Genomic DNA, 23,467 nt, shown 5'->3' with positions numbered 1-23,467 from the left:
GAGGTGAGGCTTGTGCTTTCCTTTAGGACCCCTGAAGTGCCTGTGGGAGAGTAAGTGAATGTTACATGCTGGAGCGATGCTGCGCATCCCAGAACACTAACGGAAAGCAATTTCTGTTGTTCCTCTGAAACAACGTGAACAGAAAAAATAAATACATAAAAGAGGAAAAAAAAATATGGATGGAAGAAATGTTAGTTTCCATAGTGTTATTTCTCAAGAGAGAAATTCTCATTGCTTTCTGAAAAATGAAGAAAATAACTTAGTACGTTTTTGCTCTTCTTTTTTCCCCCCTGAAAATGGGATATGTTTTCTCCAAAATGGCGATTTTGTATTTCAATTGAAGCTGTTCCCTGCACAAATTTTGAACAATTGGTTGTTTCCTGTTGGGGGAAGCACTAGAACAATTGCTGCATAATTTCAGTAGAGTAATGACAGAACTGTTGTTGGGCAAAAGATACTTGAGGGAACTTCCTCTTGAAAAAGATCTAAGCTGTGTTTCCGTGAGTCTTTAGGTTTTTGGTAGGTATGACCTGTCAATCTTGCAGCTGTATTCTGGTTACAATCAGTTTTTTTCTTTTTCTTCTGTTTAGTTTGTAATGAGATACTGTACTGTTCTTTGGTGTATATGTCTGTATCTAAGCTCAATAGAATTAATCTCTAACAAAAGTAATATACTCTGCTCATCCTTTCCACCCCCTCCCAGGATTTTTAGAACTTTTGCATGTATATTCTTGGTGTATCATGCCAAGGTTGCAAACTGATCATGAGTTTACACTCTGAATTTGTTACAGTCTACTGGGAATATACCTCTTTTTGCCCTTCACATCACTTTTTTCCTCATGACAGTGCTAAGTAAGGACTGCTCTTCATAGCACATTGTCAGAAGAGCTCAGGTGGCTGTTTTTGCATTTGTCCACTTCTAAGAGTTACAGAGGGAGCAGATGTTAAAAATATAGTTGTGCAGTAAGCATTATCATTTTAAAAAACACCATATAATCTTACATAGTTTCTAGGTACTGAATTGGAATGATTAACTGTTATTCTTACTGGCAGAGATAACAAGTACTGTGGAATATACATGAATGGACTTTAGAAAGTTCCTGTGTGTGTTTTGCTTGCCTTTTCCAGTTTAACGAGAAATTACACCTTTGTCTGAGGTCCTTTAAGGTGTCCTCATTCTGCTGATGAGAAGTAGGAGCAGGCAAGTGTAAAGGTACTTAACTACTTCCATTCAGGTAGGAACAGTAGGCTAGAATAAAAAGCTTTACTCCAAAAACATGACAGTGATTCTTTTTATTGTTAGTACTGAAATGTAGTGTTTCTAACTTATAATATGAGCCATTTGGTATTAGTTCAAAATTCTGGTTTAGAATTTTTCTGCTATTCATTTCCATGGTGGGATTGATAAGTAATATGCATGGTTTATCTCCAGAGTACTAGATGTTTCTCCCTTTCCAGAACATAAAAGTTCTGGGGGGACATGTCTATTTCCTTTATATAAACCATGCAATTAATCCTTGAAATAGTTGCAGAAGAAAGTGACTTAATAAAGCTGATTTTTTTTTTTTTAAAAAAAAAAAAAGCATGTTTGTCTGATAACATAGAATATGTGCTCCTAAAAATTGAGACTAAAGAAAACAAAAAGAGAAAAAAAAAAATTGTTTTAATAGAATTATAGAATCACAGGATAGTTAGGGTTGGAAGGAACCTTAAAGATCACCCAGTTCCAACCCCCTGCCATGTGCAAGGACACCTCCCACCAGACCAGGTTGCCCAAAGCCCCATCCAGCCTGGCCTTGAACACCTCCAGGGATGGAGTGTCCCCAACTTCTCTGGGCAGCCTGTGCCAGGGCCTCACCACCTTCATAGTAAATAATTTCTTCCTTATATCTAATCTAAACCTACCATCTTTTATTTTAAAACTATTACTTCTCCTATCACTGCTCTCCCTGACAAATTGTCCTTCCCCAGCTTTCCAGTAGGCCCTCTTTAGGGACTGGTAGGCCATTTTCTCCCTGGAGTCTTCTCTTCTCCAGGCTGAACAACCCCATCTCCCTCAGCCTGTCTTCACAGGAGAGGTTCTCCAGGCCTTTGATCATCGTTGCCTTCCTCTGGACTAGTTCTAACATGTCCATGTCCTCCTTGTGCTGCGGGCCCCACAGCTGAATGCAGTGCTCCAGCTGGGGCCTCACAAGAGCAGAGCAGAGTGGCAGGATCACTTCCCCCACCCTGCTGGCCACGCTGCTTTTGGTGCAGCCCAGGATACAGTAGGCTTTCTGGGCTGCATGCGCACATTGCTGGCTTATGTTGAGCTTCTCATCCAGCACCACCCTCATGTACTTCCCCTCAGGGCTGCTCTTAATCCTTTCTCCACCCAACCTATATTTGTGCTTGGGGTTGCCCTGGCCCAGGAGTAGGACCTTGTACTTGGCCTCGTTGAACTTACTGAGTTCCAGAAGTTTAAGTAGTTCAGAGGCCCACCTCTGAAGCCTGTCCAGGTGACTCTGGATGGCATCCCTTCCCTTCAGTGTTGACCGCACCTTGGTGTTACTGGCAAGCTTGGTGAGGGTGCACTCGATCCCACTGTCCATGTCACTGACAAAGATGTTAAATATTAAATAGCACAGGTTCTAGTACTGACCCCTGAGGAAGACCACTTGTTACTCAAACAGTGAGCTGTTGACTGCAACACTTTGAGTGTGGCCATCCAGCTTATTCCTTACCCACTGAGTGGTCCATCTGTCAGATCTGTGTCTCTCCAGTTTAAAGACAAGGGTATCATAGGGACAGTGTCAAATACTTTGCACAAGTCCAGGCAGATGACATCAGTTGCTCTTTCCGTATCCACCAATGCTGTAAACCTGTCCTAGGCCACCAGAATATTCAAGGTAATCCCTCAATATTAACCAGCTTTCTTGGGCCATATTTCCCTCCAGGGCTTTGTTCCACAGTGTTCTAGCAAGAAGATCCCCCAAGAGGATGTCACCTATAATGTCACCTGTCCCTGCCCTCCCTTTAATCCTCACCCCAAGCTCTGTCAGCTCCTCACCCATCCCCAGGCAGAGAGCTCTGTGCACTCCAGCTGCTTTTTTTTTTTTTTTTTTCCCCCTCCTGCCTGTCCTTCCTAAAGAGCCTGTATTCCTCCATTCCAACACTCCAGTCGCAGAGCCGTCCCACCACCTCTGTGTAATGTCAATGAGCTCATAGCCCTGCAGGCGTGCGTACATCTAACTCCTTGTTTACTCCCCATGCTACAGGTGTTAGTTAGCACAGAGACATTTGAGTTGGGCCCCAATGAAGCTGGCTGGGGTGGCCGGAATTCCTTTGTGCCACTCTTCAGGTGCTCTCCTGCTGAGCAATTCTTGTTGTTTTTAGTCTCAAATAAATGTTTCAAAGTAGGATTTCAGCCTAGAAAGATACTGGGCCCTTCTCAAAATTTTTTAAATTTTATTTATTTATATTTATGAAAATCGCTCAAATACCAAACTGTTCTGAAAAATAAATTAAGATATTGTATAGTAATGAGTCCAGCTCTTCACAGCAATTGCCATTTTGTGTGCGATAGTCCAAAGCTGCAAACTTGAAACAACTGCCGTACTCAACCTCTTGTGCAGCGAGGGGGACTGAGCGGGCCTCTTACAGTATCACCGCACCACCTAGTGGCTCTCCGGATTAATCGTGAGCCATTCACTGAATCTGTGCTCTCTGTATTTTCCCAGCGTGCGTGGATTGTCGACATTTTGCAGAAATAATTTGTCAGCTTGTCTTCTATGAGTCTGCCAAAAATGTTCGTTTCCAGAGGCAAAGAAACAAAAACTTTGGTGGGCTTGAGTAGAAGAAATCATCTTAAGAAAACAAGCAAACAAATGAACAAAAATATTTGGGGGTTTTATTAGCTTTTTCTAAAGTGACCTGAACTCAAAATGCATTTGGAAATTCTTAATTCTCCTCTTTCGTTCTCTCAAAAGGGTTAGTCTGCTGTTTTCTGAAAGTCTTCAATATAATTGGTGAGTGTCAGGCTTTAAATATTAGGGAAACAAGTTTCCTATGCAGTATTTTTTTGGCATTGACAGATTAAAAAAATGAAAAAAAGTTAATACTTTTTCCAAATGAGACTGACGTATGCATTGCACAGACAATTATATATACAACCTCCCTGGTTTTGTTTAACATAATTAAAATCAATAAATCTATTCAGAGATTATGTGCTTTACTCAGTAAGCCAGCAAAAGGATTTCTAATACCACATTCTGTAGTGGCTTTTTAGTAGCATCCAGGCTATTTGTTATCCCCTTTGTTATAAGGAATTGAAGAGTAATTAAATACTTGCAAAACGCAAATTCCGTGTTTCTATTTTGATCTGACTTTAACTGTATCCAGGCAAAATTCTGCAAAAAAATCTTTGAGCTGAAGATGCCATTTTGATTGCACCACTGTGAACAACTCTAAGAGTTCTAGTGCGGGGATTGCCGTAATGGGCAGATTGTGTGATATCCTTCATTGCATTTAAGCTTCGTATGTCACACACACACTGTGAGCTGGATTAAGTGATACAGTTTGAATTAAAAAGCGCACAACTTATCAGAGCCCTGCATCAATGGAGATGTTGTGCACGCATGCAACTTTTTTCCCTCCCCTTTAACTTTTAAAAAATTAATAGTAATTGTGTACCAGAAGATCTGGAACATTGCAGTGTGAGTTAGTAGCAGGGCTACAGTGAAAATGCAACTGGGATTTGTGTTCGTCACTTAGCATTCCTAGTAGTGTGTTGAACAGTATTGTCGCCATTTGTCTCTTCCGTTCTGCAGCAGAATCATGGAATCATTAAGGTTGGAAAATACCTCCATGATCATCTGGTCCAACCAACCCTCTACCACCATATCCCTAAGCACCACGTCCAGCCTGTCCTTAAACCCCCAAGGGATGGTGACTCCACAACCTCCCTGAGCAACCCGTTCCAATACCGACTGCTCTTTCTGAGAAGAAATGTCTCCCAGTTTCCAACCTGAACCTCCCCTGGCACAACTTGAGGCCATTCCCTCTAATCCTATTACTAGTTACCTGTGAGAAGAGGCTGACCCCCAGCTCCCCACACCTTCCTTTCAGGCAGCTGTAGAGAGCAATAAGGTCTCCCCTGAGCCTCCTCTTCTCCAGACTAAACACCCCCAGTTCCCTCAGCTGCTCCTCATAGGACTTGGGTTCCAGGCCCCTCACCAGGGGGAAGGTTTTCTGCCTTGATGAAGAGCAATTTAGTGTTACTCCTAGTGGTTGTCTTTTACAAACCACCTTCTAATGTTTCTCTTCCCTTAATGTGTTCACCGTTCTGGACACCCATTTTTTTTAAGTACAATCTGTTGCACTTTTGGGAATTGCTCTATTAGTGTAGAAGCCTACACAAAATGTAGGAAATATTTCAATAAAGTGTCTTTTTTTTTTCATGAAATGTTGCCTTTATTATAAAGAGCCATAGATAAATATTTTTTCCTTATCCTCATACATCTGTATACAATGCAGATTCTTGATGAAAACATTTAAGTTGGAGCCTTCTTACTTCAAAGTGGCTCGAGTACCCTTATTTACATCAGGGTGAAAGGCCTCGTGAAGGTGCAATTCCTCTTCAGTCATTTTTCAATGTGGTAATCCAGAACACTTCATAGCTTCTGGATCCACTGTTTTTGTTAACTGTTTATCTTTCCATAGTCATCTTTAATTAGCCTAGAAGGCTACAGCCTACAATATTCTTGCTGAAAGAGAGTAAGTGTGAACCTTTACACCACAAACCGGTACAGAGCTTGCTTCTTTTTACACTCAGCCTCCACCGTCTATTGAGGAAGTCTCATGGGGGTCCTCCAGAAGCTGAAGTGGATCAGAATTTTGGAATGCCCATAAATCTAGTGTAATCCAATTCTCTATCATATAATTGCCTTGAACCAGGTAGACAACGTGTGGGCAGTTTCTGAATCCTTTGCTGTGGCCTACAGCTTTTGGGGCCAGGAATGCTGCTGACATATTGAAACAGCTGTGGCATATTTCCACTCAGCTGCTCATGTCATTGACTGGAAAAGCCTCTATTGCCAGAACATTGTGACATTCTGAGGTTACTCTGCAGTTTTCTCGAAGTTCTGTCTCTCTTCTCACAGTCCTGGTTAAGATCATCATGGTTAGTTTTTAATTGAGTCTCCCCACATGAATCACAAATGCTTTATAGTCTGGGTAAACTCTGGATTGACTCTGAATAGACAAAGAACCAAGGTGTGGTTCACTGCTTGGAGTTCAGCATGTTTTCAAAAGAAGCTTCAATTTCTAATGTTTGTAGGTAATAAATGGGAAATGGGTATGAATATCAAAGGCTTGTAATTACAACTATAATCCTGTGCTGTGTGTGAAATTAGGCTTTAGATCGTTTCCATTAGTCTTTGCAAAGAGCCAGAGTTTGCAAAGAGATAAAGTCAAAAGACAGTGGTGGTTGTACCATTAAAAGTAGGTACCATGGATCTACCGGGACAGTGATTTAAAAACTAAACAAACAAAAACTCCTCCAGGCCACATCCACCTGCTCCACCGGGGGCTCCTCCACGGGCTGCAGCGTGGAGATCTGCTCCGTGTGGGACCCATGGGCTGCAGGGGGACAGCCTGCTCCACCAGGGGCCTCTCCACAGGCCACAGGGAACTGCTGCTGCCTGCCTGGAGCACCTCCTGCCCTCCTGCTGCACCAACCTGGGGGTCTGCAGGGCTGCTTCTCACTCAGTTTCTCACCAGTTGCTGTTGCACAGCAGTTTCCCCCCCCCCTTTCTTTAATCTACGCTCCCAGAGGCCCAACCAGCGTTGTTCACTGGCTCAGCTCTGGCCAGCAGCAGGTCCCTTTGGGGCTGGCTGAAACTGTTCCTTATTGAACATGGGGGCTGCTGGATTCTTCTCACAAAGGCCACCCCTGGATTCCCCCGCTACCTAAACCTTACCATGTAAATGCAGTACAGCGATGATCTCACCTATTTCCACCAAGCTCCCAGGACAGTATTCCATCAGTACATGTGCTCCAGAGCTGGGCGTCCCCAGCCAGTGGCCGGTGTCAATGCACTTGCCTGAATAGTGTTTGCCCTCGATAGCCAAGTGCTCGGGCACAAAGCTCTGCACGCTCCAGTTCTGCTGGCTTGTGCCAGGAAGTGCAAGAGGTCAATGGGGTCACAGTTGAAATGCCAGAAGTTGATTTCGGTCTTTTAATGGAAGAACCTTAAACTCCACATTTTCCACTGTTGTCCATCTTCAGCAGTTAAAACTCCTCTGCTATTGAAGAAATGTGGTCTGTGGATGGGGTTTTTGCACAGATAAGCATTGTGCACTTGGCATGGCTTCCTGTCTGTTTCACATTTTAAACTGCTTGCTCTGTGCCTTTTGCTTTCTGGAGCCATGTCACCAGTCTTGCCAATGTTTAAATGTAATTTTAGATGTCCAGGTGAAAGGATTACTCACACGTTTACGTATTCTTATTTCTGCATAAGGACTTACTGGATTCAGCAGTTAAAGTGTTAAGAATTGATAGAGGCTGTTAAACAGTTTTAAATACCCTTCACTCCATTATTTTGAATAATTTTTACCATGAAATGCTATAGTCAGAATATAAACTTGTGGGTAATCTGCATTGTGCTTCTCCACCAGTCTTTCTTGAAATTGCAAGTACCCCGTTTCTTTAAAGTTTCAGATCAGCTGGGAGGGGCAGAGGGGGGATGGTAATTTGTGCTTACAAGGAGAATATCTTGCTACATATTGATTGGTTTCTGACACTTAAAAGAATAATGACTTTTATTATTTTTAAACATAAGGATATGGTCCTGGGTTTTTCTGGGGCCTCTGAAAGTGAGAGTTAGTGAAACTCCGAGCACATTTCCCTGCTGTGTTTTTGATGTGTTTCTGTGCGAAACGGGCAGCAGGATTTGTTTGAGTATGTAGGCCACTATTGTATTAGAATTACATAACCGTGTTGAGTGGTAGAAACAGATGAAAAGACCGGGATGCACGGCGTCCCCTAACAGATTATATCCTGCAACAATGAAGACGGCTCAAGCTCTGCAGAGAATGTGGTCACATGCAGTCAAAAAGTTGAGGATTTTAAGGGGGCACGTGAGTTGCTTTTTGTTGCATCTTGCTCCAGGTCTTTCCTCCCTCCCCCTCCCCCCCCGGGGTTCCTTGCTCCTTCCCCCTCCAACTCACATCCATAGCCAGATGACTGCAGTGTTAGGTCTTCTGGTGGTGGTTTTCTTTCACTGTGAAAGAAGCTGGCTTGGGTCATCTCTCAGTAGCAAGGAGTTGCATAAATAAATCTCTGACGACCGTCAGTGGGAGTTGCAACAGCTGCCTGTTCGCAGCACGCGGGTGATTTTCGCACTTTGCATTGTTTCCTGCCAGAGATTGGGCTAAGCGGTCTCCTTCTGGGCACGTAAAAGTACCTGTCATTTGGGTACAGGAGAATTAGGCAGATTTAAGCAAATCCTGAGCAGTGTTCTAATTAGACATGGACTGACTTTAGTCACTAATGAATTTAGACTAGCTAATTGGAGTAATTTATGTTTGCTGCAGCTAGCTGCTATCTGTGTGAAACCTTGCAAAGCAGTTACTGTTGGTAATTGGAGGTGGGATCCTTACTGTTCTGCCTGCCTTTCTCTCACCACTGTTTTGATGCGCAACCTTGCAGTGAAATGGCAATCCTACAAGGGATTTCCAGGCTGCTCAGGATGCCTTTGTGTTTCCCTACGGATGAAGCATGAAGAAATTGGCAAGGATGCGGGGGCTTTTTGTAACCCATCACTTGGTGTCTTCAGAGGAGAGTCATTATTAGATGTGGAATAACAGGAATTTTGTTACTGTAGTGGAGGCTTTAATTGTAGTTTTGATGAAGTTCTCAACTGGTGATTTATAACATCTCTCCCTCCCTCTCAATCTTCTGTTCTCCATTAATCTGTCAGTATGGGTTAGTATCGTGGCAATGGCAAGCAGCAGTACTTTTTATGATGTTAAAGAGATTATTACTTAGAGATTTGAGCGAGTACAGATGTGTTTTGTGCCTTACGGGCTTCCAAGGTGACCACTCGGTTCTCTGAACTGTGTTACATAGCCTGCATAGCTTTATCAGTATGGCAGAGCCGGTCCTGTTGTCTTGGTAATTATGTTGCACAAAATCAGCTTGCAAGTACATCGTGTACTTTCCTTCACTGATATAGCATGCAGCAACTGTGAGGCAGTTTCCCGAGGAGCAGTTTCTAAAAATGTATTACTTACAAATTACACAGTGATTTAATTGGGTTTTGTTTGATGCTTACTAACAGCTCCAAGCCAAAATAATACTGCCTCCCCCAAATTTACAAAGGAAGTACTTGAAGACCATAAATAATACTCTGAGGAACTCCTTCAAGGTACAGATGCATGATGCTACCAGCTCAACATCTTGCAGGTTCTTAATCGTAGAGGCAGTATTTTCCTTTCCTTTCTTGTACTTGTTTTTGTTTCCAGATAAGCAAGACTTGCTTATCAGACCAAAATAAGTACATTTGGTTACGATGCTTTGACTTACTATGCAGTGAATCTCTTCCATTGTGCAGAAGGTTTTACCTGTGCCACTACGGATGGGAGGAATCATGTTCTTGAAGGAAATTCCCGTCAGCTTAGCCATTTCATACCTATAAATCCATTTTCCAGTATCTTTACTATGCTTTCCTCAGTCCTTTTGCTCCACTGTTGTACTGAATAGGCAGTCATTTCTCTCAGAGTGTCCTTTCTCAGGTGGAATATCAAAGACCTGATGTTAGAGTTGCTGGAAGGACACGGTGAGGGTGCTGCGCTCCACTGCAAGGGCAGCACGCTCTTGCCCACTGCACTGTCCGCGCCGAGCTGGTCTCGGTGTGTTGGGTTGGTAGGTAGTTGGTGAGGACCGCAGGCAGTGCAAACTGAATGCACGTGAAGTTCTTGTCACCCCTGTAAGTTGTTTTGGGCTTGTGTACTGTAAGAAGGATGGAAAAGATTTTACATCTAACCCAATTCTGCAAAATTGGAACCCAGCTGCTTGTCCTTTAAATTTTACCCATCATTTGATCATTTCATTTCTAAAATTCTCTTCAGTGAAGCCAACTGGAATTTAAATGACACTGAAGCCTTTCAGACTGGTTTTCTGCAAAACTTAAAAATACCATATAGAAAAGTAGGACAGTAGTGGTGTAGCCAAGGGTCACTAGTAGGTAAACCATCCATTTTCATACATGCAAAACAGGCAATCCAAGTCACTTCTATTTATCAGAGTGGCTCAGAATAAGCATGTGGTTAAGGAGAATTTATTTATTTATTTTTACCTTATTTTTATTTTACCACAGATGTCCTCTATGTAAGGGAATATATGTAGTGAGATGGTTCAGTGTCGGCTAGCTGAAGGGTCAGATATGTCAGCTGCTAACATGGAAATATCAGAGGAAATAATTTCACCATGTGCTTCAACAAACAGAGTAATTAACTTACCCAGGACATGTATGTTTTAGTAAGTTGTAAATGCCACTCATTCTCACCTGTTCTAGACAAGTAGAAGTTTAGAAATACTTACTTGTGTCAGTTTTAATATGATGTCCCCCCTTAACAGACATGTTAAATGTGTTTTTAATTATACCTGAAGGGTCCTAGAAACTGGAGAGTGTTGTCCATTTTCTGGGTGAAAAGTATTGATGCATATTTAACATCGTTCAGTGTTGTGAACTTGCTGATAAGAAAGCTGAATATTTTGCATATTCCTTCAGGAACTCTAAGCAAGACTTACATTGATGTTTGTTTTTAATGTGATGACCGTGCAGTGGAAAACATAAACTTCATTCTGCTTTGGAGTGCTCAGAATCCATTGGGAGAATACTTTGTAGTGTTCCTTGCATTTTATAAATGGCTTCCATGGCTTGCTGAATAATTCCTGACTGCCAGAAAACATTTACTCTTGAAAAATAAGGGATTCTTTAAAACAGAGGAATACTCTTCTTGTGTCACATCTCTTATCTGTTTTTGTGTGGTTGGTTGGTTTGGTTTGTTTGTTTGTTTTTCTTTGGAGTTTAGTTGCCAGTAATCCCTTTAAAGCCTTTATAAAGACCATTAAGTCAAAATCAAGCTTCTGCCTGAACTTCTGTTTCCTGACAAAACTCTTACCTTATCAAGAAAGATGTTCACTTTCAGCAGTAAAAACAAATCTATGGCTTGAGTATTTGCATGCACATACTCATGCAGTGCTTGGATTTTTCTCCTGCAAAAATATGCTTTGCTTTGTGAAAGTTTTCAGTGCCAAATGCAGTGGTTCCTTTTTTCTCCTGGTTTAAAAGCCAGAAGCTGGCTATGTACTTACTATACGATGCATCACAGCTGGGTGATTATTCTGTATTGAATTTTAAGCTGTGATGTTGGAAAGATTTCAGGTTATATCATGTAAGATAAACTGGTCAGTTCAGGATCAGTTTCAACGGGAAATGTGGCAGGGGAAAAAAAAAGGATTTTTGAGAAGTATCACAGAAATGGATATACCAGTGCTATATAGTGATAACTGTTTTTTTTTGTAAAACTGCATTTCAGAAGGGGAATTAAAATACTTAATTGTGTAATTTGGCGTGGATTTAGCATTTGTTAATAATAATGCTAGTGTGATCTGAATGAATTGCTTACGCTGAATGAAACATTTCCAGAAAATGAGGATGAACTGTTAAACCAGTGTAATTTGAAGACAGTCTACCAACCTGTGTCTGTTACCACTTTTTTCCATTTTAAAATAAATAATCATTAAATTACATGCACTGCATACTAACTCTACCAAATGCTTAGAATATGTATGTTTATTTTTATTATATTTATATCTGTGTTTTAATGGGGTATTCAACAGTTTAGATTGTTGTGTGCTTTGTGTTTTGCTAATTGGTTTCTGTGTGCAACAGGCCCCAGGCATGGAAGAGCTGATATGGGAACAGTACACCGTGACCTTACAAAAGGTGAGCGCCTGTTCTATTTTTGGTTTTCAAATATTCAAGCTCTGCAGTAGTCTAACTATGTTTTACTCTAAATGTCATTATCATATATGAGTCAAGAATATGAGTAATGTCTTGTGCAAATGAGATATCTTTTCTATTTTAAATCTTAATTGCTAGTTACTCATACTATAATGCGACTCTTTAATGTTAAGAGTAAATTAAATTAACCATTTAAGTGCTATACTTGCTTTTATTTGGTGATGGTTATGACAGTCTAATATACCACATGCCAGCCACATAGCTAAATTCATCAATGAATAACCTTAAAAACAAAGCAGATGGCTTTATCAAGCAGTTGAGGTTAATGTCCAAGCTTTACAATTTTCACTGAACACATTTTCTCTGATTTGTTCATATCTTTCATATCTAGCAGTGTAGAAACTACTGGAAAAATACTGTTATCTAAATTTCTAAAATATGTGGGCTACAGATGCCACCTAAACAGTTATTTTAAGAAAAGATGAATTTATACTCAATGTATACTAAGTCCTATTGAGTTAAAGAAAGTACATCTCTTGCTTCTGAGTTCTGTCATGGTTAGGCCACCACAACACAGTACAGGATGTGTCCTTCAGCAGCAGTTGTGGTCTTCCCAGCTGTTTTGTTGATCTGGGTTCAATGAGTAGGATGTCCTGTGCTGTTAACGTTTTTTATGCATTCTGCAATGAAATCAACTTGATGACCACGGCCTGAGGTAAAACAGTCATCTGGCCTACAGAACCTGTCTTATATGCTGAGTTTTGGAGGAAAAATTGTTTTTCATGTTGCAGAGGTAGACAGGAGAAACACTGCAGAAGGAGACCTTAGTTGTTGTAATTTCAAACTTTTCAGATCTTCAATAACCTGTGAACTACTTCTTTGCTTCAGAGATAACCCGTTCCCACTTACGCAGTATGAGCCGATTGGACTTGCTGTGTCAAGTCCAACTCAACTACTGATGAGTTCTACCATTATTTTTAATTATATGTATAATTCTGTACTGTATTTTTAATTGTCCTTATTGTGTCAGTCTGCTTCCTGTAAAACTAAGGTGCAGCAAGTGTGAAGCATTGCTTTTTTACTTTCTCAAATAAATACCCACTTAGTATTGAAATTAGTGGAGCACAAGCTAGCATGTGATGACATAAACATGCTGAGTTGTGGGAAAGGTGCCATTTTAACCTGGAGTATTAATTCATCTATAAGTTAAAAACATTTAAACATGTTAAATGTGGCATAATTTGTGTGTTTTTGTTATTGTTGTTGTTATGTTTTTTTTTTTTAGTGATAGAGGGTCTATATTGAATAGCTAATAATGTTAAATCTCTGTGTTTAAAAAAAATGTAGTTTTGCGGACACCTTTTCTGCAGTTCTGTTTTACTAACACTTAAGGAAGGTCTAGTGTTAACAGGCATGCTTCCTTCAGATGTACTTCCTTAATTTTATGAATGCAAAACATAAGAGTTTATAGATCTGACATTTCTAGGAAGGCAGGTTGCACATAAAATACATATTTAAAATGCTTGATTGTGAGAGAGGTTAATTACAGACCATTCACAAGTTCACTGCTTGCTTTTTGTGTCAGTCATAATCTTGATTATACTGTTGGGGGAGTAAGTAGTTATTAGAGACTAGATAGCAGTTGTAAAGAAGGCTGAAAATGCTTCTCTGGTTTCCCCAAGCATCATGAACACAATAGAGTCATGTATCTAACAATAAATTTGGCATGAATAACCAGTGGGATGATGTAGCAAAATGTAGGCTAAGTTAGTGAGAACTTTGCTTAATTACTAACCATCACAAGTCTGTAGATTGAGGTTTTGGAACACAAGAACATGTCTTCTTGCTACATAAATCCATTATTTTTTAAATATAGAGGTATTGCATATTTCTGCAACTCTGCATGTAACTATCATATTTTGAATACTGTCTGGGTAGAATGCCATCACAGAACATTCATGCCACTCTTCTTTCTCTCTGTCAAAACACCTTCTGATGGAATTGAGTTTTGTTGTTTGTTTTCAAAGGATTCAAAACGAGGATTTGGGATTGCAGTTTCTGGTGGCAGAGATAACCCACATTTTGAAAATGGTGAAACCTCGATAGTCATTTCAGATGTTCTCCCAGGTGGCCCAGCAGATGGATTACTTCAGTAAGCAATTTCTTTTTTCTCTGTCTGATGTATTTTGAGGGTCATGGCTGTAGAATACGTAAAATCTTCATCAGGCTTGGTTGACATCCTGCTGATTTAACCAAACTGAGATGTGATCATTTCTTGAAGACCTAGATGTCTGTTTTAAATGGGAGAAAAAAGAAAAAAAAAAACGAAAAAAAAAAAACATGGGAGTGTTTCTTAGCTATTTTTAAGTAAATAAATTTCACTGGTACTGAAAAGCTTTTTTAGTCAGCTATGTCTCTCGTAAGGTTGTATATCATCTAAATGAACAGTAGAAATACTTAGCATCTCAAAATGTTCTTCCTGTTCTTCCTCCAGGAAACATATTTATTGGTTAGACATTAGTTTTCAAGAGAATGGTGGTAAGTTGGATAAAGAGCCCAACAGCAGGTCTCAACCTTTATCGTGTTGGGCATGGCAGTGGGGCAGGGAAGAGAAACAGAAGCCTTTGCTAAATGTATATTTTATAGTTGGAATAAAAAAATACCAAAATGCAGGTTATAGGTATTCCTTCTGATAGTGCATTCATTGGTGAGGCAACATCTATCACAGACAAGTGTTTTGAAATCTATAGGCTGAGATGAACAATTTCTAGTCCTCTGCTGATCAGTTTTTCATCCTGGAATACTTTGATAAGGACTAGACAGTTAGGAAGAATGATGAAATCCCACAGTAGTAGTAACTCAGAAGAGTGGGTGGGTTGTGGCCCTTTTGCCAGACATACATTTTGTGTGGTAGAGAAAAGACTGACTGAGTAGTTAATGAAGGACTAGATAAGAGATGTATTGCAGAGCATGTAACCGTTCTCAACATAAGCTGGCAAAAACAGTGACTCCTATACAACACTACAATAATAAATATTGATCCATAATCATCTGTGATTGGGGAATAAAATCATGTCCACAAATTATGTATGATCATAAGTAAATTGGTAATGACAAGGCCATACTAAGCAATTTGTGGACATGCAGACAGAACACATTCTAAAGAAAACTGAAGGTGAAGCTGTTCCTCTGGCAAACTTAAGGAATGTAGGCCCAGCATTCAAGGTGTGAGGTATTACAGTCCTGCAAGCCTTGCTAGGGTAGAGTGAACACACATGCGGGCTCTTCATGTAGTGCTGTAACATTATTTAGTGCTATCTCTGGGTACACAGACTGTGAAGAGAGCTATTTTAACTTGCATAATGTGCAGATTAAACTGATACTGGAATATAGTGTGCTGTTCTGGAATACTTTTCCAGTAAGAGGAATTGGAAGGTTATAAAAAGAGGCACAAAAATCAGGAGTTAGACAAAATGCCTGACAGAGAGAGGCTTAAAATAAGTAATCTTCTTATTTAAAAAGAAGATTGTGATGTGACTTGATTACAGTTAAGAGAAAATAATGGGTACTAAAGGTTTCTCCTATCTAGCAGAAAAAGGCACAGTAGCCAGTGTTTTTTCAGACTGATGCTTTAAGTGCAAGGTTACTAACTGAGTTATCACCAAAACAAACTAATATGAGGAGTGGTGGATTATTATTTTTTTTTAGTTTCCTGTACTTTGGGGGCAGAAATCCTTTTGGGAATAAACTTTTTTTTTTTTTTTTTTTTTTTTTGTAATTTACCGTTTATATGGGTTTGTCTCTTAGGGGTGGCTAAGTCTTTCTTAATGGTCTATTAGGCATGCAGGAGGTTGGAATAGATGAAACTGTAGTCTCTTTTGGTCTGTGTGATTTGGTGGATTTTTGTGTTTGTTGTTTGGGTGGTTTTTTTGTTTGTTTGTTTGTTTTAGGCTTTTGTTTTTCTGTTTATTTCATTTTTCTTTGGGGGAGTTTGGTTTTGTTTTGACCAATCAGGTTCTTCCAGTGTAGATGGGGCCTGAATACTAGTCTTTCAGAAGAGCGTGCTGTGTGCTACAGTGGTACTTTATAGAGATTTGTCTGAATGCTGTGGTTGTGCAGCAATTTGAAGCTCTCTTGAAATTCTTATGTTTCTGTGAAAAATACCACCTAGGTGTTGAGGACTAGGAGTTCTGGAAGAACCAAAAATAGAATAAAAGTTTTAATGGTTGTCATGAATATCCTTTCAAAACAAAACAAAATATTCCTCAAAGTTATGGCAGTATACCGAAGCTGGGCATAATAAGTGTACAAAATTATGCAGTTCTGTCCAAACTCTGATTTTCAAATATACTGGAGGCTTCTTGTAGTAACCTCAGGTATTTCAGCACTGTATAACAAACACAGCTTTTAAGAAAATCTCTCTATTAAAGCAAATGAAATCCTTTGGTCTGTCTTCACCCACATCCCTGAGAAAAAAAATAAAATTGCATTTTGCTGTTTTCATGAAGACCTCTTAAATACTTTTATTTTTTTTCTTTTTTCTTCTCTCCCCTCTTTCAGAGAAAATGACCGGGTGGTCATAGTTAATGGGACCCCAATGGAAAATGTTCCACATTCTTTTGCAGTCCAACAGCTTAGGAAAAGTGGGAAAGTGGCCACCATTGTAAGTAAAATACAGATGTATTCACTGTACAGTGGTATGTACCTGTGTAAACAACCAAGGATTTGGTTTTCTTCTATGAAAAGGACAATAAATGCATAAAGCAAAGCATTTGCCCAATTGAATGTACAGAGTAAATAACTAAAGACATACTTCATACAGGTGAAGCAAATGGAAGTTAAATTACAGCGTCACAAAGTTATCTTGTTGAAAAACTGAGAATAAAATTTGTCTTCAATTTTTACTTTTACTACATGATGAGTGGCAGTTGAAAAAAAATGAAATTATTTGAGTAAAATTATGATCAGCATACACAGACCTTGTCCAATAATTTGCTGTCGAGACTGGCTTTCTTTGAGAGATGCATCTACATCTCTTTTGGAGGGGCCTGTCACATTTTTAGAAGTCATCTAGAGAAAGAAAAAACATCTGTAGTGTATCTGTTGCAGAGGTAAAATCACGTGGTTGCTGATCTGATTTTTATTTTTACTTTTTTATTCTCCTACTGTTATTATTCTCCTAGTTAGTATTTCTTCTGTACATCTCAATAATCTCCTTTACTGGTTGTCCTGTAAATGGACTGGTTTCCAGTGTGGTAAGTACAGTCCTGCAGTGAGTCAGGGTTTTCAGGTTCTCTATTTCTCCCCCTATCTATTTGAAGTGTGAAGAACTTTTCATTTGTCAAATGTCACATTGTGACCATTGGAGGTTTCTTTTTTGTTTGTTTCATCCTGCCTTGAACAGGTAGTGAAAAGACCACGGAAAGTGCAGGCTGCTGCTTTGAGGAGAAGCCCCTCCCTTGACTATGAGGACAGAGCTTTAGATGTAATGGATGACCATGCAGAATTTGATGGCAAAAGTGCTCGAAGTGGCTACAGTGAAAGAAGCTGGCGTAGTGGCAATGAAGGGCGCAGCCAAAGCTGGGGAAACAGCCTGGATCAGGGCTATAGAGATGATGAAGACAGAGGGCGCAACAAAAGCAGAGACCGTAGTAGGGAATACAGCCGTGATCGCAGTCGTGGTAGGAGTATTGACAGGAGCTTGGATCGAGACTATGGAAGAGATCGGAGCAGGGGAAGGAGCATCGACAGAGATGGTGGCTATGAACGGGACTACAGAGGAGACTACAGCCCACCCAGTTACAGTCATGGATCTCAACCTGATCCCAGATATACGAGGGAGGTGAGGAGCCGAAGTAGAGACAGGCTTCGTTCCCGGAGTCCTTCGCCTGAAATGCACCATCAACATGAATACCTAGGACCGCAGGATCAGAATGGACCGATCAGTGTTCTCTTAACAAAAGGCAAACACAGTGAAGGTAGGTAAAGGAGGGGAATAGAGCAATAGGCTTTTAATGCAGCGTGTTATTTTGCTGGGGGCAGGGAGGGCACTTATAAATGTTGGCCTTTTTCACTGGTTGCTTAAGTTGTTCTTTCATTTTCCCTGACTGGTTTTGGGTACTTTTTTTTTCCAAGCACTGTGGACTTCACCTTTGAACAACAAATGGCTCACCCACATAATTTCAGTATTTTTGAGCCTCTGTGTCCTTTGGTTTTCCATTTTCTCCTCCCTATTCTCCTGAATATGGTGAGAAACATGGATCTGATCATGATTCAGATTACACTTGGCACATCTACAAAACGGGTAGTTGTAAAGGGTGAAGAGTAGACTCTGTTTTTAATAGAGCATTTAATTTAATTATACTGAAGGAAAGAAGTAGTTCCAAGGATTGTTTGTTTCTGAATACTTCAGAATGTAATTAATGGTTACTGAAATAGCAACAATTGAAACAGCCTTTCCTTGTTGAATGTTGGAGTGTGTAGATGGCAGCCAAAAGCGTGATCTTATAATGTGCTGTGAAAGAAAGACTGTTGTGCTGCAAAGCATATCTGAGATTAGGTTGTGCCATATTTTTTATTTATTTTTTTTTTTTTCTGGGTGGTGGTGCTGCTGTTTTTCTTTTTTTATATACCTTTAAAATGTGCCTGTTGTAATTTGGAAGAATTTTTTTTAATTTTAGTACACAGGAGTTTTTTTTTTTTTTTTTTTTTTTTTTTTTTCATCAACTCTGGCAAGGATTCTTGTCCCTCCTTCTTGTTCTTCCCCTGCACAGAATGTTTAAAATTGCAAAGATAATGCAGATAAGCATACAAATAAGGAGAAATTTCAGATATCTTTATTAAAAAGTTCAACATGTAGCCAGTATTTCTGTAATAATTTCTACCATTCATATGAATACTCTGCAGATTCTCTCAAACATGGTGACTTTTTTTTTCAAGTAGGTGACTGTGTTTCTGTCCTTTAATGCTCTAGGGCATGCTTGTTTTAAAACCAATGTTATCTTTCCTTTTTCCCTTTTGCCTGAAACAACTGAGGCATGTTATTGGGTTGTTACAGATAGGAGCAGCTGGTAAAAGAACCAGATCTTCTTTTAGCACTTTCTGACTCTTTACCATGCCTTTCTACACCATACAAAATACAATATGGAGATAATCTAGTCCAGTGTATTTATGAGCACCTCTGCAACAAAGGCATTGTTTTGCTGTTGACCATGCAGGCTAATCATCTGTGTGTCATTGTTGTCGGGCTGCTGATTTTTTGTACTATAGTGACAGTGCTGAAATAGGAAAAAGCCTGAAGTTAAGTAGGTTTACTGGGTCCCCATTTTAATTTCTCTTGGTATAATACTGCATGTACGTAGTGTTGTTTTGAAAAATGCATTCTTGCTCATCATCTAAGCTACAGTGGGTTATTTCCCTGATTCTAGAATATGGTCTTCGGCTTGGAAGTCAGATCTTCATAAAAGAAATGACCAGCACTGGCCTAGCAACAAAAGATGGCAACCTTCATGAAGGGGATATCATTCTTAAGGTACGTTCTGGTTAAACTGCTAGCAATGTAGAAGCTCCCTGTTAAAATGGCTTCTCTGGATTATGTCATGTTACAGTCAAGTTCACTATCAAACTTCAGTGCAATATGGACATTTTGTTTACTTGTAGTGTTATTGTTGCCTTTTTATGTCCAGATCAATGGTACAGTGACAGAGAACATGTCTTTATCTGATGCCCGAAAATTGATTGAGAAGTCACGGGGAAAGCTACAGCTGGTTGTCCTCAGGGACAGAAAGCAAACACTGCTCAACATTCCTTCATTGAACGACAGCGACTCAGAAATGGATGGTGAGGTTTAACGGGGATAAAAAGTTCTTGTCCCTTTCAGGAATAAATTGGAGCCTAGTGTTTTTCTGTAATATAGTGACACTAGATTCTTAAAAAAATAAAAATAACAAAATAAATAATTAAAAGAAAAACACTGAATGCATACACAACTAAATACTATCCAAATAAGCATCAAGGCAACTTCCTTTCAGGTGAAAGAAGAATTTTGTAGTAATCATACATTTTGCGAGGGGGCAGAGATAGAAGAAGCAATGGTGGTCAGGCAAAACCAATCTTTGTTCTCATAACATTCCAATCAGCTACTTTAATAAAAGACTTTAGTTTTAAAACCAAATGGAATGGACTCGTCTCTCCTTCCAAGGGCATTAACGTTCATTACACCATTCAGGGGGAGGGAAAAATGATCAGGACAAAAGAAAATTAAATCCCTTGGAGAACTGGTTTCCATTTCCAGGATCTGTTCCGTACTAGGGATCTCTGGCAATGCATGAGCTGTATCTCACAACATAATCTTGCTTTGGGAAGGCCTCAGGATGTTTGAGGGAACAGGATATTATATTAAATAATGCAAGATACTTGTTTCTGTGATGTCAGCATACTCCAAACAACTCTTCATAGGTTTTACTGTGATGACTGAGATATAGCTTGAATCTGAGAGCCATTTTGTTTCATGACTGAAAAGCAGTAACAAGGATGGTTAATGTAGACTTCCGTTTCTGTATTTCCAGCAGAGCTCAAATAAAAGTCTGTTTACACTACATAATCAGATTATTGTGTGGTCATAGCTGTTGTGTGGTGTGTGCATGTTTACCAAAAGTTGTGTGAAGTCTTCCTGAGATATTTTCCAGGGGGAAGAATCACTAAAAAGCATACAACATTTTTTGAACCATAGACAAATCCAACTTGGAATGGAAATGGTCTTGAAGTGTCAACTTCGTGTTTGAAAGCTTTTGTAAATAAATGTGGTGATTATATGTGCAGATAATATAAGAATTTCTTGTTTTGTTACTGTTTTTACAGATATTTCAGAAATAGAGTCAAACAGATCATTCTCCCCTCAAGATGACAGATTACATCATTCTGATGTAGATTCACATTCATCCAATGAAAAACTAAAAGACAAACCAAAGTAAGAAGTGTTCTTTTCTAGTATTTTGCTTATCAAGGAAATGCTTAAAATACATGCACTGATAAATGGTTTCTCTGCATTATTTTTTTCTCATTTAGTGCAAAAGATGATTCATCCAGTAGGATGTCCAGGATGGGAGCAATGCCTACACCATTTAAATCGACTGGTGACATTGCTACTGCTGCTGTCACAGTTGTAGACACAAACAAAGAGCCAAAATATCAAGATGATGTGGCAGGTCAGAGATGAAGTTTTCTTTCTTCCTTTTTTTTTTTTTTTTTTGCTTCTTCATATTTGTCTTCTTCTCCTTCATCTTTTCATCCTTTTGTCTTCATCGTCTTCTCTTTCATCTTTGTCTTCTCTTCCTCCTTCTGCTTCTTCTTCACTTTCATCATCTTCTCCTCCTTCTCCCTCTTTGCCTTCATCTCCTGACAACAAAAATCTGTTCTCTCAATCATATCCACGTGTCTAGTGTAGTTTTCCTGTTAATCCCATCCTGGCAGATGGGAGGGGTCTGTCTTTGCTTTGCAGTGCAGAGAAGGAAGGAACACCTGAGATTACATGAAGGCAGTTGTCAATTAGAATTACAACCTCTATAAGCAAGTACTCATCTAGAGCTTCTGCTGCTGTAGCCTGGTAACCTAAACAGCCAAGTGAAGCTATTTCTGAAGTCTGATCTGGATTGCCTGAGAGTTCTGTATTCCTCCCTTGACCGATTTGTATTTTCAAGAATTAGAGGGGGGAATAAAAGGGGCAAAATGGATGGATGGAAAGTAAATCAATTATAGGAAAAAAAAAAAAAAAAAAAAAAAGCTTTACTTTAAAATCTATATTAATCTTTGGCATGGGGGAGATTGATAGCTATCTGATCACTAAAAATTCCTGCTATAACTTGTTTTTAATAGCTTAATAACTTCCATTGGCTTTTTTTATATACAGTATCTCAACCCAAACCAGTTGCAAGAACAATTCTTAAACCCAGCCCTGAAGATGAAGCAATATATGGGTAAGGAAGCACTTGCTGTGTTCTTTTGCACTCAGTGTTCTTCATGACCCACACCTGTTTTTTGGTTGTGTATGTTTGGACCTTTTTGCCCTTTTGGAGTGATACTCCCTTCATAGTTTAATGCTGAGAAGAGATGATGTACCTTCTAACTGACAGTACTTGGGATGAACTTCATTTTAGAATTTTTTGTGTGGAAGGTATAGACTTGCCTTCTACTTGGAAGGCATAGAAACACCCTGTGCTTTTGTGCTTGCAGAGGAACTGACAAAATGGTATATTTTTATTCTTCTCTACTTCGCACTTACTAGATAGCATTAGGAGTAGTACTCTGTCTATTTTGGGGCTCCCTAGGCCAAGAAAGACATGGACACACTGGAGAGAGTCTACCTGTAGGCCATCAGGAGAGTCAGTGACTTCAGCGTATGACATATGAGAAGGGACTAAGGGAGTAGGGGTTGTTAAACCCGGAGAAGAGAGAACAGAAGGCAAAGTTGACTGTCTGCAGCTACATAGTGAATAGGTGTAGAAAAAACAGAGCCAGACTCTTCTCAAAGGTACACAGTGGTAGAATGAAGAGCAACACACCCAAGTTGGAACATTGGAAATTCTGGCTTCATATAACAGGGGAAACTTTTTATTATGAGGTGGTTAACCACTGGAACAGCTATCCCATGTATGTTGTGGTATCTCCACCACCAGAGATACTCAAAAGCTTATTTGACCAAGGCCCTGCACAACCTGTTTTGAGTAAAGGTCCATTCTAACCTGTGCAATGCTATGGCATGCATAAAAAGAATTTTACACCTCTTCATTATTGTATACATACACAAAAGACAACCCTCCACTTTCTCTTAATACTAATATACAAAGAGAATGTCCTCTATTTAATTCAGAAACAAGTCTGTTGCAAGAGAAGGCCAAACATATATGTGTTTCCGTAAAGGCTGGAAACTGTGTACAGAAATTTGCATTTCTGCACAAGCCTGTGCAGTCCATACTGCAGTTCTAATCTCTGCTCTAAATGAACAAAATACTGCTCATGATGGGTGTGCGTATGTGATGTTTTTTTAAAGTGGGTAAATCCAACCTGGTCCTGTTGATTCCGTAAGAGTTAAGATACTAAAAGTTATGTACTGTATTGATATGAAATCAACCTAAATGTTTTCTTTGAGAGTTTCCAAATACAGAAATTAAAGGTTGAGGAATACTAGGATTGTAAAGGAAAGCCTAAAGATTGCGTAGCTTGAAGATTTTTTCTCAAATAGATTCTCTTCTCAGATCTTTCCTGAGGTTGGACCTTGCATGTATTGTCACTGATGTACAAATTAATCAAGTGATTATTTTGGTGAAGGGGAATTTATAATACAGGCTTAGAGTATTACTGAGAAAGGCTGACAGATAAGTACTATCCTCTGTGTTGGAAGGTCACTTAGGCATACAGCTTTTCTGACAGGAAAAACACTGGACCTTGTTCAGTAACCT

At 39.5% G+C, this 23,467-nt stretch overlaps 1 protein-coding gene across 6 annotated transcripts in view; it reads left to right on the top strand.

Annotated features, from left to right (window-relative positions):
- The window catches only part of TJP2 (tight junction protein 2), a 63,669-nt gene that overhangs the window by 27,721 nt on the left and 12,481 nt on the right, over positions 1 to 23,467 (top strand). For 5 of the 6 annotated variants that reach the window (XM_035309673.1, XM_035309670.1, XM_035309672.1 and 2 more), the window contains 9 exons: positions 11,940 to 11,993; positions 14,039 to 14,163; positions 16,572 to 16,674; positions 17,416 to 17,989; positions 19,439 to 19,542; positions 19,697 to 19,850; positions 20,871 to 20,979; positions 21,078 to 21,217; positions 21,919 to 21,985. In XM_035309673.1, the coding sequence (XP_035165564.1) occupies positions 11,949 to 11,993; positions 14,039 to 14,163; positions 16,572 to 16,674; positions 17,416 to 17,989; positions 19,439 to 19,542; positions 19,697 to 19,850; positions 20,871 to 20,979; positions 21,078 to 21,217; positions 21,919 to 21,985 (1,421 nt within the window). In that variant the 5' untranslated portion in view covers positions 11,940 to 11,948. Of the gene's footprint in view, positions 1 to 8,031; positions 8,119 to 11,939; positions 11,994 to 14,038; positions 14,164 to 16,571; positions 16,675 to 17,415; positions 17,990 to 19,438; positions 19,543 to 19,696; positions 19,851 to 20,870; positions 20,980 to 21,077; positions 21,218 to 21,918; positions 21,986 to 23,467 lie in introns of those variants that run through there. The other variant, XM_035309668.1, reaches the window with a different exon arrangement.

This window comes from Oxyura jamaicensis, chromosome Z (genome assembly GCF_011077185.1).
Source record: "Oxyura jamaicensis isolate SHBP4307 breed ruddy duck chromosome Z, BPBGC_Ojam_1.0, whole genome shotgun sequence".
Classification (NCBI taxonomy): Eukaryota; Metazoa; Chordata; class Aves; order Anseriformes; family Anatidae; genus Oxyura; species Oxyura jamaicensis.
The sequence above is the reverse complement of the archived record's forward strand: the minus strand, read 5'-3'. Positions and strand labels throughout refer to the sequence as shown.